Source organism: Osmerus mordax, chromosome 14, assembly GCF_038355195.1.
Source record: "Osmerus mordax isolate fOsmMor3 chromosome 14, fOsmMor3.pri, whole genome shotgun sequence".
Taxonomy (NCBI): domain Eukaryota; kingdom Metazoa; phylum Chordata; class Actinopteri; order Osmeriformes; family Osmeridae; genus Osmerus; species Osmerus mordax.
In genome coordinates this window covers 11,055,151-11,073,214 of record NC_090063.1, presented here as the reverse complement: position 1 = coordinate 11,073,214, position 18,064 = coordinate 11,055,151, and the positions used below count along the sequence as shown (strand labels likewise).

The 18,064-nt window shown below is 46.9% G+C and overlaps 1 protein-coding gene across 1 annotated transcript; it reads left to right on the top strand.

The window, feature by feature from the left end:
* The first annotated feature begins 9,093 nt into the window (after positions 1 to 9,093).
* On the top strand, positions 9,094 to 14,142 carry tyrp1b (tyrosinase-related protein 1b). Its single transcript, XM_067249673.1, has 9 exons — positions 9,094 to 9,123; positions 10,199 to 10,554; positions 10,784 to 10,892; positions 11,018 to 11,231; positions 11,381 to 11,585; positions 12,773 to 12,940; positions 13,251 to 13,430; positions 13,560 to 13,706; positions 13,852 to 14,142. The coding sequence occupies exons 1-9, from the start codon at positions 9,110 to 9,112 to the stop codon at positions 14,055 to 14,057; spliced, it is 1,599 nt and encodes a 532-aa protein (XP_067105774.1). The 5' UTR covers positions 9,094 to 9,109; the 3' UTR covers positions 14,058 to 14,142.
* The last annotated feature ends 3,922 nt before the right edge of the window (positions 14,143 to 18,064 follow it).

The window sequence follows — 18,064 nt, the reverse complement described above, 5'->3', positions numbered from 1 at the left end:
GTTCTGTTGAGGTTGTTTGTGTCGACGGGAGGCTCAAATATGCATATGCAACAACCTCCCAATAAAGGTAACGTGTGCATTTCGCTACATTTTTTCTTCTTCTAGTAGATCATGGTGACCTAAAAAGATGTCCTAGATATTTTGGAAACATCCTTTTGAAATTTGTTGAAACTACATGAGAGACACCCACACCCATATATGTATGTAGAGAGAGAGAGACAGAGAGAGACAGAGAGAGCTAGAGAGAGAGAGAGAGAGAGAGAGAGAGAGAGAGAGAGAGAGAGAGAGAGAGACTATGCAGTGTAAGCAATCTCTTCATGTTGTGCCCAAAAAACTATTCTGCCACTAAGAAAGAGAGAACTATTGACATTAAGTTTCACTGTATGACATAATTTGAGGGTATGTGCACTCTGCAAACACTGGAAAAATTTCCATATCCCCCATCAAATGATTATATTTATTATTGACTATAGTTGTTATAATATTTTTTATATATATTAATAATACATTTTATTTGCAATGCCCCATTCTTGCACTCAAAGCACTACAGTACAGTAAACATTACAATCATAAAACATTATATATAATAACAATATGAACTGCCACAATTAACTTAACAATTAGAAACCAGATTAAAAAGGTATGTTTTAAGCAATTTCTTAAAATGCCACGTGAAGGAGCATTGCTGATGGAAACAGGTAGGAAGTTCCACAATTTAGGATCAGCGCATGAGAAAAGCCGTCCACCCATGGTTACCAATTTGCAGAGAGGCTGGCATTTGTCCACTCAAGAATCCTCTGTGATCTAAGGTCTATAAGAGAACAACATGTCCATCTAGTGGCCACTAAATGACATATCACTGTTTCCCAATGCAAGGCGACATAACCGTTAGACCCTATCTCATAAACAATGTTCCCGATGAACAACATATTAGTCTTAGACCATATTGCATTTAAATTGCTAATGAATGAGGAGACTGACAGGCTGAATTGGGTCGGTTTTAGATTAATCCAATATTTGTAAACCCTACATCACTTTCCTCCCTCTCATCAATCCCTGGGTATTACCACATTTATAATAAGGATTACAACTTGGCTTATGTGCAAGATATGTTCAGTTTGCCAGAAGCCTGTATGTGTGTGTCTGTATGTATTGACAGAACAGTATGTGTGTGTTTATAGCCTCCTAGAGAGCAGGTCTGAAATGCCGGCGGTATAGTGTGAAATACAGCAACTCCTATGGCCCCTCCAGCACTCAGACACCCAGGACTGTCCCTCCGTCCTGCAGGGTGACGCAGACACACTCTCCCACAGAGACACCAAGGAAGTGCCCGCGGCCGCTCACGTTGGACACAGTTCCAGATTCTCATGACTTGCCTGAGTGTGTGTTTGTGTGTGTATGTACTGTCGGTGCTTGTTTTCAAGCCCACATACATCTCCTCTACTATAAAGAGAATATCTGATAAGAGAGTTTCTAGAAACTCCCCTATGAACCCATTCTACTTCAGTCACAAGCCAGCTATGAGCTAGTACACTGCCTGGTGTCACCAAGCACAATGTGAATCACATGTGATTGTATTAACATAGTTACCCTTTCAAGACTAATCTCTCATAGTCACGAATAGGAGAAAGGGAGGGGGTGAGAGCGAGAGACATACTGAGGTGTACAGAGACAGAGCGAGAGCGACAGAGACAGAGACAGAGACAGAGACAGAGACAGAGAGAGAGAGAGAGAGAGAGAGAGAGAGAGAGAGAGAGAGAGAGAGAGAGAATTGGAAAGAAGAGCAGATGGGAACAAAAACGAGGGAGAGAAAAGTAAGGAGGAACAGGGGAGATGGAGATGGAGAGACAGATGAAGACAAAGAGAGAAAAAGGTGTTTCCTCAAACCAGACACTACTAAGACACACCAGCCCAACACTAACATCAGGATCAATCTGGAGTCACTAAACAAATCGAATCCAAACACGGGTCTGTGAAGCACAACCAACATTCACACCGCCAGGGCAGTGAGCACACACACACACACACACACACACACACACACACACACACACACACACACACACACACACACACACACACACACACACACACACACACACACACACACACACACACACACACACACACACACACACACACACACACACACACACACACACGAGAGAGCCAGACATTTTAAAGGTCTTCATTGTATGCCCCACCCTGTCTTAACTTTCCCAGAGTGGGATTGTTAGAAACATAAGTCCTCCAAGGCATTCCGTACATACTTTCACCTAGCGCTGACAGAAGTATATGTGTGTGTATGTGAGGGAATGAGAATGTGTGTGTGTGTGTGAAGGAGTGTGTGCTTGTGTGTGTATATGTGTGTGCGTGTAGGAATAAGTGTGTGTGTGTTTTTAAGGGTTGAAAAATGTAGTTTTACTGATCAGATGATTTTACCCACAGCTTGTCTTCACCCCTCCAGAAAGCATTCCCAGAACTGACTCAGCGCTGGAGGACTGAAGCCAGACAGCTTATCAAATCTGAATCATCTGAATCCCCATTGACCCCTTTTGTATCACTGGGGGTAAATCTTTTTTGGGGGCCCAAATTTGTAATCTCTGTAATCTCAGAAGCCGTACTGACAGACAACATTGTGGTTTCAGAATGTTCCTCTCATTGTGTGTCTGTCTTCACCTTAGACTTAAGATTAAGTTTTTAACACTCAGTATTAAACTTGGGTTTTGTACAGAATCAGTGAGTGACTATGAACAGGGGAATTAGTGCAGACTTGGACCTGCCTTGGTATGTAGATTACAAAACTGCTTTGTTTGGACATATCTGTCTTTATGCAAACTGCTATGCTTTGTTGCCTAAAGCTGAAAACTGTTACAGCACACCTAAGAAGATGTACACGTTTGACACCCCTCATTTTGTTTACGATAATGTAGGAAACTGGAATCAACAAAGCTGCTAGACCAGCTGTGACAAACTGAATTACAATGAGAACAGTAATAGCCAACATGCTAGCCACCTGTCAGACATGCAAAGTGCTTGTTATGCAACGTGATGGACACCAGTCTTTATTAGCTTCGTGGCACACCAGGGGGACATGCGGTGGCTGGGGACATACCAAGCCTCCCCAACTCTCTCTGACCTCAAAATACTCAATTCCCATCTTGTAGATAGAAGAGAAAACCCGCTGTCGGCCTAAAGAACCTCTCTCACAGTAGGCTCAATAGACGACCGTTTTGGTCATTTTTTTCGTGGCCTGAGTAGTGTGTCTCTTTATTTGGATCCAGGGCCTAGGCCAGTACCTACACCCGCATAATCACACACACTCCTCACAGCCCACCTATAATTGCTGCCACGGTTCACAGCGGGTGTGTGACATACTGCCTTGGCTTCACCAGCTCTCTCGTAAGAATCTGACATGCATTTAGCACCAGCATGCCACTTTCCCCGTCTGCCTCGTCCTCACCCTGTCAGGAGTCCGGCCCGGGACACCTCAGAGGTGGCAGTATGTGACATGGCGGCTCCACGTCACACAGTGATATTGTTGACCCGGGGCCAGTTCCATCTTACTGTCCGACCAACCTGCGGGCTGTACACACTCCACTGTGCGCCTTGACGTGGTCGGACACACATACTCACTCATAAACACACTTGACAGAGTGGAAAGGGAGTCTTGTTTGGTTGTTTTCGGAGCTAATCGTGGAGTTTCTGTTTGGATACCATGGAGTTCCATACCTGGAAAGGCCTGATTGTGGTTTTACTGATCCATCACTGCAAACCTCAAGGTAGGATGGCAACCTGGACTAAGTACATGCTATTATGTCACTCTATGAACCATATTAAATAATGTGAGTAATGATTCACTTTCCCTAACCATCCTTGTACATTAATGTTGATAAAGTAACTGTATAAGTAGTGTAACCTTCTGAACCTTTTGAAATGTATGTCTCCATGCTATAATGATATGCTATACTTGCTTCACTATCTGAATAAGCTAAATTAATTATAGTAATAATTCACAGGAATATTATTAAACATTCTTGTACATTGATGTTGATTTCAACTCCAGACTGATTGCATGTATTGATTTTATTTTATATCTACCTTAATTTTATTCTAAAATTCTAATAATCAAAGTAAAAATTATTATCTCAATATCAGTGTTGTTAATAAGAAAAATAAAAAGTCTTAAAAAAAATATATTCTGTTGTCATCCATCAAACACAAATATATGACCTTCTCCCCCTAGACTTGTCCATTTCCACCCTCCTCTCCACAGCCGAGACCAACCAGGAAACTAAAACATCTCCCCTGGACCCTGAGCTCTCTCCTGGGGAGGTCGTCCCAGAGGTGGCCCCCCCAAGCCTGAGGGAGGTGGAGGATGCTGTGAAGGAGGCCTCTGAGCTGGGTGAGGAGAGGGGGGCAGAGGAGGTGCTGAAGGAGCTGCTGGAGAGGGTTGTAGAGGCTGCACTGGGGGAGACAGGCAAAGGAGGAGGAGGAGAGGAGGTGGGGGAGGCTGTGGAGGAGGTCGAGGCCAAGGCCGAGGCTGGGTTAGAAGCTGTGGTGGTGGAGGAGGAGGCAGGGGTAACAGGAGGAGAGGTGGTGGTGGAGGAGGCTGCTGGCTTGGGGGAGGAGGTTGATGAAGGGGAGGTAGACGCTACTAAAGCAGATGGGGAGGAAGCCCTTGTGGAGAAGGTGGATGTGACGGAGGAGGGGGCGCAGGCAGAAGCAGCTGCTGGGGTCGGGGAGGAAGCCATGGTGGAAGAAGGTGGTGCTGGAGAAGGTGAGGAGATCATCAAAGAACCAGCAGTTGAACCTGAAGTTCTTGAGGAAGCCGGAGCCACACCGGAAAAAGGAGAGGAAGAGACAGAGGTGGAGGAGACTGCAGGAGAGGCGGAGGCTATGGTCGACGAGGTGGGGCATGAGACAGAGGGGGCCACAACTGCTGGAGAGCAGGTGGATCAGGAGACAGGGACTTATCTGGACTCTGCACCGGGTGTGGAAGAGCAGCCTGGAGGAGAGGAGGGAGAGGGCGCAGTGGAGGAGGCCGAGGCCCAGGGAGGAGCAGGGGAAGGTAGGGAGGAGGTGGCCGGGCAGCCCCTCAACAACTACGAGGAGATGGAGACCACTCAGTCGGTGGTGGGGGAGCCGGTGGACGAAGAGGAGGGCGGAGAGGAGGTGGTGGAGGAGGTGGTGGGAGCAGGAGAGGGTGAGGAGGAGGGGGTCACAGAGGAGGAAAGAGGTGAGGGAGAGGCAGTGGGGGAGGAGGGAGAGGGGAAGGCAGTGGCGGCGGTGGAGGAGGGAGAGGGGGAGGCAGATGTGGCAGCTGAAGGCGGGGGTGAGGACGGAGAGAGTGTGGGAGAGGTGGTGGAGGAGGCGGCGGCCGGAGCCGCAGGTCAGCTTCTAGCAGAGGCGGGAGAAGAAATAGAGGCTGCCGTGGAGATACCGGTGACCACGGACCCAGAGCAACCAGGTGAACTAGCGACGATGAGTAACAGACCCAGTTACCCTTGATCAAAGCTTCACAGAGAATGAGAAACAGTATTGGACCAAAACAGTTAAGAATTGAGTGGATATTGCAGATTGCAATATAAATACCACAATGCAAACACTTTGCCAAACTCCTTTTCTGTAGTTGCTCAGTTTTATAATTGCTTTAACCTCCCGTGGAATGATCTCAAATTCGTAATCAGGATGTAAATATTGAATATCTGTTAAGTGCTTAAACTACTGCAGTGGTAGGCCTTGCAAGCATCTCGCCCTGCAAGCATCACGTCCCGCAAGCATCACGCCCTGCAGCTTTGGCTAGGCCTCGTTTCCTGCTGTAACTAGACCAACATTTTCTCATAGGTTTCAACCCCTTGTGGTCCCTTGTGATCATCATGCTTAGAACAGAGATGACAGCAGGCTGCAGGCCACATCAGAATGTGAACAAGCTCTAGACTTAACAATACTATTACATTACTATTCTCATTATTCCCTGCCAATCAAAAGTATTTAGCATTTGGGTGTACACACACACATTTGTACCAGTACTCTCTATACATTCTCCCACATTCCAGGTTTTCATTCTAGGGGGCCCATGTCTCAATTTTCACGTGTTTGCCAAATACCAACCTCCTTTCCTAGAAGTGGTGCCAGACCCAGGAGAGCCCTCCGTAGAGGAGGAGTCTCAGGACCTCACCATCACCCTCACATCCTTGCTGAGCGGAGAGGAGACCAACGCCGTGGGCGGAGACGACAATCTGGTGGGGGAGGAGTCTAACCACGACAATGAAATCTTCACCTCCAAGGACAACCTCAACCTGGAGCCTGTCAACGCCGCGCCCACACTCGACAACTCGGTGGAGGAGATTCCGGCCACGCCCCCTCAGCCTGAAGAGGAGGAGGAGCTTGGAGAGCCCATTGCGATTGGAGAGACAAACACCAATGTTTCAGGTAGCTATGGTTACAACAAAGCTCAAGCACAACATGGGCCCGACTTCGATGAAACAGAAGATATTCATACATCGGCGTGTTCCCCAACGTATTATTATCGCTGTAACACAAGTACTGAATACTATACTGTGAAGAGTAGCTAAAAGCCCTCAATTCCTCCCTCCTCTCCTCTCTACCTCCTTCCTTCCTCCACCCCTTCCTCTCTCCTCCTCCCCGTCCTCCTCGCTCTCCCCCCCTCCCTCCGCCCTCCCTCCCAGAGGGAGGCCTGGGTCTGGAGGCCTGGAAGATCGGAGCCATCTCCGCTGCAGTCTTCCTCGTCCTGGAGACCATCGTCATCATCGTCTACGTCCTCAAGTGCCGAAACAGAAGCAACAGGTGGGCCTGATGGTGAACTGCTGACGGGGGTTGGAGTATGCTAGTGTGCTCTGGACAGCTGGCAGTACGCTTATGATGATGATGATGATGTGACACTGAATTCGACACTGCATGTTTCATATGGTGTGTGTGTGTGTGTGTGTGAAGTGCCCCCGCCCCAGACCGGGCCTGTGAGGAGGCGTGTGTGGAGGCAGAGCCCGCCACTGGAGTCTGTGAAGACGACACACTTCTTGCTGGCAATGGAGACGCCCAACAGTGTGTACCCAATTACATTACATTACACAGAAGGTCTTGTGTAAAAAAAACAACTTAAACATTGAGTTATCAACAAAGAAACACCACTCCATGTCTCAATAACTTTGGTTGTTAAGCTACTGAGAACAAAAAAGCTACTCAGTTTACCTACATTATTAACAGAAAGCTGCACAGCCTGAAAAATAACTTCCTGTCCAGTTAGCAGGGAAAAATGGAGCGCTGACCCAAAAACTAGTCAGTGCATCTGCTCATCGGTGTGTGTATGTGTGTGTGTGTGTGTGTGTGGGGGGGGAGCTTGCGCTGGTGTGCTTCTCAGCTGATCTCCAGGCTCTTGTGTAAACCCAGAGTAGAATGGGCAGCGAGTGGGTCACATGAGTGGGCTTGCGTGTGTGTCTGTGTATGTGTGTGTGTGTGGTTACTGATTTTACAACCCTGTTGCTCCTTGTAATCTGACTGGGCAGTGGAGTGTATCCACTACGCCAGTGTGTGGCTATGTGTGTTGTGTGTGGGCATTTTAGAGCAGGAAAGGTCAGACCAAATCATGCGGCATTGATTCTTGTCAGTATAATACCAGTATCTAACAGTATTTTACCCTCAATCATTAACTAAACCATGTGTCTTTCTCTCTGTCTCTAACATACAGGATAGCAGCTCTAGACCCCTCGGATCTGTCCCAGGTTGTAACTCAACAACAAGATGTGGAGGAGGAGGAGGAGGAAGTAGCCATGACAGACATCCAACTGAGCTCCATAGAGCAGTCTGTGGAGCCCAGCCAGCCAGCCTCAGAGCAGGACCTCCGGACCTCAGTGCTCTAAGAGACGGCCTGCGGCCCCCCCATCCCTCTCCCGCCCCCTCCCCCCTGGCCCCCGGCCCCAACACAGTCTGACTTCCTGTTCTCCCACCTGTAGCTAACTATTGTCCCCCCCCCCCCTTGACCAGGCCTGCCACCCTGATTCCACCCGCCCTCCAACCCCACCCTCCCGTTCGCAAACTACTGTGACTTCAGTTCTTTCTGTAATGTCTACTGTATGTGTGACCCTGTAGGTGCTAGTGTGTGTGTGTGAGAAGAACAGAACATGTGAGAGCAAGGAAGAATGACTGGGTGTAAAAGTGTGTGTGCGAGCACGTGTGAAAGTGTGAAAGTATGTATGAGAGTTTGTGAGCATGTGTGAGAGAGAGTGAGAGCGAGAACTTGTGTAGATGAGTAATGTAAAATCTCTTAAGATACAATGTAAAAGGTCCTGTCTAAACCTGTCTAGATTGTTAGTATTGGCCAAACAAATTGATAATGTGCATTCTACAGTACATGATCCAGTATCAATGTTCTATTGTGAATGCATGAAAACCTTTTTCTTTTCCTTTTTTTGACTGTAATATTGTCAAAAGCCATAAACTGATGATAGTCATGACATAAAACGATTGATGTTGGATGATTAAGAATTGATGACCTTTGTATCATCATTTGTAATTGACGTGTACAGAATAAAATGATGTAGAAGGTGCAGTTGTCCTCTCTTTCCCCTTTTCCTTTACTCCCTCTCCTGCCTCATTCTTGTACACAGCTTATGTACCTATAGGTGTATGGGTTAAAGGAACGTACATGCTTCAAATGATTCACAAGTCTGTGTGTGTCTGTATGTGTGTGCGTGCGTTTGGGCGTGCTTCTCCACAGTAGTTTTTGTGAGCTTCCACAAATGCCTCTGTGGGGCTTGAATCACGAGGGGTGCAGAAGTGTGTGTGTGTGCGCGCGCGCATGAACGTGCACGAGAGTGAGTGTGTGTGTGTGTGTGTGTGTGTGACAACACGAATACGAGCAGGCTTATGTGCACCCATCTGTGTGTTTTTGTGACAGAGTGAGGGCGTGTGCGTTTTGTGTGTGCCTGAGTGAGTGTGTGTTTGTGTGTGTGTTTTCCTGAATGAGCACGAGGAGCTCAGGGAGGAAAGGCCTGGTCATGTGGTAGAGAGCTATTTAAGACCAGAGAGACCAAAAGGCCCCCCCTAAGGGGTCTGCATTGGGCCACAGAGAGGGAGAGAAACAGCCATCATGCACCATCAGAGGTAAGAAAACACTCCGCTCTCCATCATCTCGCTTACATAGAACAACAATAATGATCATCAAACAAAACGCATGCATAATTATACCTAAGTACATCAATGGTCATCAATGAGGCACTTTCCTGCTCAGAAACCCTATTCTCTCTGCTGATCAAGCTACTGGGAATAATACTTATTTTATTGTTGGAATGTTCTGGAACTTTCTGTTGGAATTGATAACCGCAACAGTGTTCCACATGGGCCATCTAAACCACCGTGCTGGTTAGTCCTGTATGCCTGACTAGTGAGCAACCACAGATGCAGAAGATCCTGAAGATGCTTTTAGACTGGCTCACCCCCCACACACATGAAGCTTTGCTTTCACCGACAAGGACTGAATTCCAGGCAACGCACTTGTTGCATTTAATAACAATATATGATCATTTAATAACATGTTATGAAAGATTATTTCGGACCATTATTTAAATGTGTTGGTAATCAGTGACAGCAACTTGAAGTAGAACAACATACTGTAATTGTACATTGCTCCCTAGAGTTGGAAGAGTGTTTGTCCAGATAGTGACTTCAAGACCGTTTCTCAGGTAGCTTGCTACAAGAGATTAAGAAGACTAACACTGACAGAAAGAAGAATAACAAAGGACAGAAACTGCTTGAAGGAATATTCTATGTAGCTATATTTTAACAAAGTTTTTTTTAATCTTCATGATAACTATAGTTCGTATAGTATGACACTAAGTAGAGAAAATTAAACTGCTATGATCCATGTTTTAAAATTGAATCTTGTTTAAAGTTTGGGGAAAGAAGTGTGGGCTTTAGAGATGCTAGTTTGTCTGACACATGAGCAGAAGGTTGCAGGCTCCACACTTTAGTTTGGAAAGAATCAGAGAATTTAGATTCAGTCTAGATTTCCTAAATGCCAGACAGGCGAATTATTACAACAATGGACCTTGGATATGTAATCCCTCTCTGCTCTGCGCTCTACCTCCTTCCCTCCCTCTCTCCCTCCTACTCTCCATCCATCTTCCTCCCTCTCTCCCGCCCACCTTTCTCTCTCCCTCTCCCTCCTTCTCCCCCTCAGTACGATGCTGGGAGTCCTGGTGGTCACCCTGTGTGCAGGCTTGACGGCGGCCCAGTTCCCCCGGGAATGTGTGACCCCAGAGGGCCTCAGGAGCGGCCAGTGCTGCCCCTCTCCGACGGGGGAGGCGGCTGACGAGTGTGGCTCCAGCACGGGCCGCGGCCAGTGCGTGACCATCGCTGCCGACCGCCGTGCCCACGGGCCCCAGTACCCGCACGACGGGCGTGACGACAGGGAGAGGTGGCCGCTGCGCTTCTTCAACCGGACGTGCCAGTGCAACGGGAACTTCTCTGGCCATAACTGCGGCCGGTGTCGCCACGGACTGACCGGGCCCAACTGTGACGAGAGGATCTCAGTGGGTGAGGGAGGAGAATAGGCTGTCTGGTTGTACATTTGTTTCTCCTCTCCCTCTCTCTCTCTCTCTCTTTTCTTTCAGGCTTCTTCATGTACTTGATTTACAACTACACTTCCATTTCTGTTCTATTTAATTCACTTTTGTCCAAAGTGACATATAATTAGTGCACATAGTGAGTACAGCGGAAACATCTAAATAGTGCAGTACTCATCCCACCCTCTCTCTCCCTCCAGTCAGAAGGAACATCATGCAGATGAATGCAGCAGACAAGCAGGCCTTTGTGAATGCCTTGGACCAGGCCAAGAGAACTGTGCACCCTGACCTGGTGATCTGCACCCGGCGGTACTACAGCTATGACACGCACACACGCATAGACACACACACATACACACAGCCCTCCAAGACACCATCTCCTTCTTTCTTCCATCCATCCATCCACCCACTCCCTCTCCTCTTATATTGACCAGGTACCAGGAGGTGTATGGTCCAGATGGCAACACCCCCCAGTTTGAGAACATCACCATCTATAACTACTTTGTGTGGACCCACTACTACTCTGTCAGTAAGACGTACCTGGGGCCGGGCCAGGCCAGCTTCGGGGGGGTGGACTTCTCTCACGAGGGGCCGGGCTTCGTCACCTGGCACCGCTTCCACCTGCTGCAGCTGGAGAGGGACATGCAGGTGAGGAGGGCGGGGCGGGGGGAGGAACGGAGAGGAGCAATAACATCAATATTTCTACACATGAACAACATCCCAAATCCCTGACCCCCCCAGCCACAGAAGAATCCACGCACACCTCCTCCATTCTCTCCTCTTCCTCTTCCTTTCAGGACATGCTGGGCGACGCCACCTTCGCCCTTCCCTACTGGAACTTTGCCATCGGGGGCAGCGAGTGCGACATCTGCACCGACGACCTACTGGGCGCCAGGAGCAGCTTCGACAGCGACTCCCTCAGCACCAACTCTGTGTTCTCCCAGTGGAGGGTCATCTGCGAGAGCGTGGAGGACTACGACACCATGGGCACCGTCTGCAACAGTGAGACAGCCGTGATGTTAGCCTCGGCTCCCTGACGCTACCGCTAACTCATTTTTGATGAGCTAGAACTCATTCTTGTTGCAACACCGGGAGGGCTGGCTACAACAGTGCAGCAGTGGTATCGCCTCTGCTTTGGGAGCGCACATTTCCGTAACCCTTTTTTAACGGCCCCGAATGGGGTCCTGAGATTCTGGACTGGGGACCTGGTGAAATAATCCAATAGTTTTCACATGACTCCCGATTACCAGATTAGTCTGAGATTGGGGGGATTGCGGCATGAGATTAGGGCTCAATTCATTGACCTCTATTGTTCTGGGCTGTTTAGCACACCTCAGCACACCCGTCAGAGAAAACACTCACAACTGTGAGTGAATATTGAATATTTTAGTCAAAACAAAACTACAAAATATAATATATGTGATGTTATGAGTAAGAAATAGTTATCTGTCCTCCTTGGGAGACTAAAAAATTAATGTGTGTGGATTCTGCCTGGAGAGAGCATGTGAGTGTGGAGAGTGTTAGTGATCTGTGCTGTTAATCCTCTTAGGATTCAAGACTCACATGGTATTTCCTCCTAGAACAAGCAAGACGTTGCCATATATGGTCATAATGCTGGCCTTATATGGGTTTAGGGTCTGATGAGGAAGGAATTTCATCGACTGGCTCCTTTGATCCAAAGGAATTAGCCTCAAACCATTCATTCAGGAAGTAGCTACTGCAGTGTATAACATTTCTAGTCATTGTAGAAGCATAATCCTGTATTTTATTTAGTACATTTACATTACATTTAATCATTTAGCAGACGCTCTTATCCAGAGCGACTTACAGTAAGTACAGTGACATTCTCCCCGAGGCAAGTAGGGTGAAGTGCCTTGCCCAAGGACACAACGTAATTTGACACAGCCGGGAATCGAAGCAACAACCTTCAGATTACTAGCCCGATTCCCTAACCACTCAGCCACCTGACTCCCTAGTAGTAGTAGTAGTATAGTATTATTATAGTATAGTATAGTAGTATTATTAGTAGTATTATAGTAGTATTATTGTATTTGTAGGGTGTGACATACTTAATGAGTCATAATATTAGTCAGTTACTGCAAGTGTAAGTACAGAAAGTACAACTATAAATGCATGTTCATGGTTTGTGAACAGTGCAGTGACCCTGATCTGCTGTTTCCTACCTGTAGACACAGAATCCAGCCCAATCAGGAGGAACCCTGCGGGGAACGTGGCTCGGCCCATGGTGCAGCGCCTGCCCGAGCCCCAGGACGTGGTGGACTGTCTGGAGCTCAACGCCTTCGACACGCCGCCGTACTACTCAACCTCCTCCGAGAGCTTCAGGAACACCATCGAGGGTGAGACCAGGAGGCGGGAGAACACACACACTCATGTACAAGGCGCACACACACACACACACACTCGACACAAAACTCTGGCAGATGAAGACTGAAACACAGCACACACAAATCCAAAACCAGAAACGTTTCTGCCTACAGACAAATAGTTAGACCAGACCGACAGACACACACGTCCGCATACAGACTTAACATTAAAACAGTAGAAATACCCTTAGCAAAACACACACACACGACGCATGCACAATGAATTGCCCCTCGACCTGTACCAGAGACCTGTTGTAATGTCCTCCTGCTCTCCCTCCATCAGGCTACTCTGCCCCTCAGGGGGGATATGACCCGGTGGTCCGCAGCCTCCACAACCTGGCCCACCTGTTCTTGAACGGGACCGGGGGACAGACGCACCTGTCCCCTAACGACCCCATCTTCGTCCTGCTGCACACCTTCACTGACGCCATCTTCGACGAGTGGTTGAGCAGGCACAGCCCAGGTTGGGGTCACACACACACACAAAGATAATGAAACACAGTCACATGCACAAAGATGTGTGCAAACACACACACACACCCACACCTCTGACCATGGCATAACATGCTCCATCCTCTCTCCCCTTCCTCAGGTGAGGCTGTGTACCCAGAGGAGAATGCTCCAATCGGCCACAACCGACAGTTCAACATGGTTCCCTTCTGGCCCCCTGTCACCAATGCAGAGATGTTTGTCCCCGCCCCTCAGAACCTGGGCTACACCTACGAGGTCCAATGGCCAAGTGAGTCACGCCCACATGACCTTTAACCTTTTCGCAGGCGACCAGAGTGTACCCGGACGCTGGGGGAAGCACGCTGTGGTGACGGTTCTGCCCATATGTGGTCAACGTCTGCAACCTTACCCACGTTCTCTGTCCCCCTCTGTAGCGCGCCCCTACACACTGTCTGAGATCATCACCATTGGCATTGTTGCCGCCGTGCTGGTGGTGGCGGTGGTGGGCGGGGTCATCGCCTGCGCTGTGCGCGCCCGGTCCTACCGCTCCGCGGAGGGTCTGGAGCCCCTGCTGGGGGAGACGTTCCGACGCTACTCGGAGGACGACCGGCGGATGGACAAGACGCAGTCTGTCGTTTAGCTCACACGCCCCACGGGCCCTAACAGTATACCTTGACTTGTTTTGTTTTTTATTCTTCCCTCTTCTAATAAAGTTGAACTGGTTTTGAACCCTGGGTGTGGGTCGCTGCGAGTGTGTTTATTCGAGGACCTGGAAAGTCTTGGAGAGTCAAGCTAGGGAGTTATCAAGCACAAATGCATGATAGCAATGAAGTGCATTAACGGTCTCTTGTGGACAACATGGGTCATTACAGTTTAGCCAAACACCGTTTTGCAAAGACTGCCCAGCAGTGGAGTGGTCTAATTTACGTCCAATAATGCGGTCATAACACAAATAACTGAATAAAAATGTATGATTTCGGGGAGGCCTTCTACACTAACAAATGTTTGGGACTTTCTTTGGATTTAGTTTACAAATCCAAAGAGGGGTAATCCACCGATATTATGGTTGCCGGAAAATATTTTTCAACCACTGTGTTGTGAAATTGGGTAACATTCACAACACAGTGGGTACATCTATCAGTTCCTGCTGCTACAGCAGAGGGCGTAAGGTATCAGAAAGTATGTCACCGGTGTCCTTAAATGTGGAAAGAGAGGGGAGCTCTATCTCCCACTTGACGTAAGAGGGCCTTGCGTAATTACGCGTGGTGAGAAGCTTGTAACTTTAGTTCGATGTCATTGACTAAGCCGTGTGGGGGGACTGTATAGAAGCTAACTTTTTCAATGGATACCAACATCGGAACAGATTTGAGAGATATCGAGAAGAAGTTGGGTCGGAAGATACCAGACTGCCTTTTTCGTTCCATCACGGATGGAAAGTTTAAGGATCCCTGCTCATTTGGTAACAGATTTGAATCGCCAAATAAATGCAACTCAGATAGTTTGCCAAGCAAGTTACGCTTCCTTCGGCAAGAGATGGTAAGTTGTTTTGTATTTGTTCTGACGATATGCATAAAATATTGACTTTCATGTGCATGCTAAACTATAATGATTATGGTGCAATGTAGGCCCTACCTTTGAAAATAGTTCCTACATTTCAGTCGATAGGATATTACACAATGCGCTTCAACAACTTAAACTGCTGGCTGAGAGAACTGCTCTTGTGTACCATTACAGCGCATGTGCTGATGAAACAGGTTTATTCATATAAATTATTGTTTATTAACTGCTCAAGTTTTAACTTGCCCTTCTGAACACACAGACTCACCTGCGGGGCACAGACGTGAAACTGATGCGCCAGCTCCTGTCAATCAACGATTGCATCGAGTCGACGCGCTGGGCCCTAGAGGAACGGGGGATGGTAGTGTCAGCGAGTCGGGAGGGTAGCCTCGCGGGGAGTCTCTGTAGCCTTGCGGACAGCCAGGACGCATCTCGCCGGAGCAGCGTGTCCAGTTTGCAGTACGGTAGTGATAGTCTCGACGCGATGTCTGTGGGAAGCTACCTTGACACTCTAGCGGTGGACTCCATTGCACCGCGCACTTTCACTGGATAGCATAAATGCGCAATGGCATCCCCAGCAGTATTGCAGTAAAAATGCAGTATTGGACTGTTACAAGACCAAAGCTTAGATGAGCTAATAAAATGGAAGGCAACACTTTACATTAATGTTACATCAACCATTGCATTAACTAAATGGTATTAGCTGTATAGGTTATTACAAAATTGTCAGAAGTATTGTACAATTGTTTGGGAGAAAAGTTTAAGGGATACTGTAAGTGAATGTTGTAAAGGGTCAGTTGAAGGTTCTGCTACCAAAACAACATCAATATTAACATCCTCTTTACTTGTGGAAAACCCAACAGCCCTATACCAAGTTCCACTTGGGGCACGTTTAAAATGTGCAACCTTTTCCTTTTTCAGTCTTTGTGTTCTTTATAATGAGCTCAAAGGGCCTCATCCAGCAGAGTACCTTAGAGCCTTCCACAGAGGGCCTCCTGTCATCCTTCTCCTGCCACATGGTTGACTGGACAGACACATGTACATACATACAGACAGGCAAGCAGGGAGATAAGCCCAGAGACCTGGGAAGAAACAGCTTCATGTTTTCACAGAGGGCCTAGTAAAAAAAAAAGAAAGTCCTCTCACCTACCTCCCCCTCCCTCCCCCACCCCACCATCCTCGATCCTCATAAATGTTACAGGGGGAAAGAGGAATTTAAGTCCGGTAGTGTGCATTACTACCAGGTCGGATTTCCTTGCTAATGAGAGAGAAGAAAGAAAAATGTTAAAGTTTTCTCTGCTGGTAAAACCCAATAAAGGCCTTGGGCTAAAAACCATTAACTTTGTAACAAGTGGCAGTCGGGAGAGCCCACAAAACCAAAAATAACATTATAAATATATCGTAATTTCCAATACGATTCTCAATCTAGAATGTGAGAGTTAGGTTCTCACCAGTGTTAAATCTGAAAGGAGTAAGCATGTTTTGTTGATGCTGAAAAGCATCTGTATTAAACATACAGTAGAGCCCCAACTGAGTTATACAAAGCCTCCTGTAATGAAAAAGCCTTCAACAAGACAGAACCCTGCTGGACCGGGGTTGAAAACAAGCTCCCCCCCTGTCTAATCCTCCCCTCTCCAACTCTGCTGTCACCCTAATCCTGGCTCTATGAGATAGTGTCGTTCCAGTGCGTGCCACCCTCCCTCCCCTGGACCCTAGACTAAACACAAGCGCTTCTCTGCAAGTGTGTGTGTGTGTGTGTGTGTGTGAGAGAGGGAGACGAGTGGTGTGTGCAGTATGTGTAAGGGAGAGAGAGAGATGAGGTAAGAAAAACAGCATTGGATATGTACAGTGCCTGAGCTTGCACTGCTTTCATTAGATTTCAAGTACGATACCGTCCGCATGGTGTATGGCATCCCGTCTTATTACAGACGCACCGTTTCAACATTCTCCTCTTTACAAATAAAGCTGTATGGTACCAAAAAAAAAGGTTTGCTTGTTTGCCTATTTTTCCTCAAAAACATCAGATAGACCTAGCAGCCGTATGAAAGGTCCGTATGCATACAATTATTAACACGTTCATTTGATCATCTAGTACTGTAAAGTATCTCTTTGGTCTAAACTCTACCAAAGGGACATTTAATAGGATTGCATAAAGATAACACACATGTAGGGCTCGTACAGAAACAAACAAAACTGCTTTCCCACCGAGCTTACAATCACATGATTTTTTTTTTTTTTGAATGATTAACTCTTAAATAAAACATACAATATAAAATCAGATCCACAGAAGTCCACAGAGACTTTTCTACACAGAAAGAAACCACACAAATTATGACAGAAACAAAATGCTACAGACATTGTTGTGTATAAATAGATGTTCCATAATCGTTAAAAATAATACAGTGTATAAATAAAAGAATAAATCATGCTAAATGTATTAACAAGCCAAGTTCTCTCGCACACACCATAATAATACTTGCCAGTTGAAAGTCGTGTCTATAAAATAAGTATCAGTAAAAATCTGTATTATCACTTAAATAAAATGCGTTTTACAACATTGTGAAGATAAATATTATTCAAAGAGTGTAAGTACTGAGTTACAGTAAAAAGAAAAAAAAAATTGTGTGGGACCCCGCGATCAGGTAGAAACAAGCATACAGGAGACATGCTATCCAATGGAAGTTCTAGAAGGAAAATCTTGTAAAAGCTTATTGCCCCATAAAAGATTGGCAGAATCACTTGATTGCATGAATTTGCCACTTGTCTTATTATGCAGACTTAATCTTATTAGTGGCCTACTAAACTGTGGTTGGGCATGTAAGCTCTAATAGAATGCAATGACAATGAATATTCTGATTTTAAGTACTTAAAGTAACTCGTAAGTACTTACAATCCTTTTCATCATTTTTCTTGAAGGTGTGTATAGTCTGTAGAGATGTTTTGCTGTGTGTACTGTATGTAAGCCTGCAGTCATTTACTGTCAAGCTAGTCAGAAGCACTTCTACATTCAGATGGGTTGAAGTTTAGCTTTTAGAGCAGGGGATAAGCTGTGTGACTGACATCTACCTTCTACGCTACCACATGTGCGGA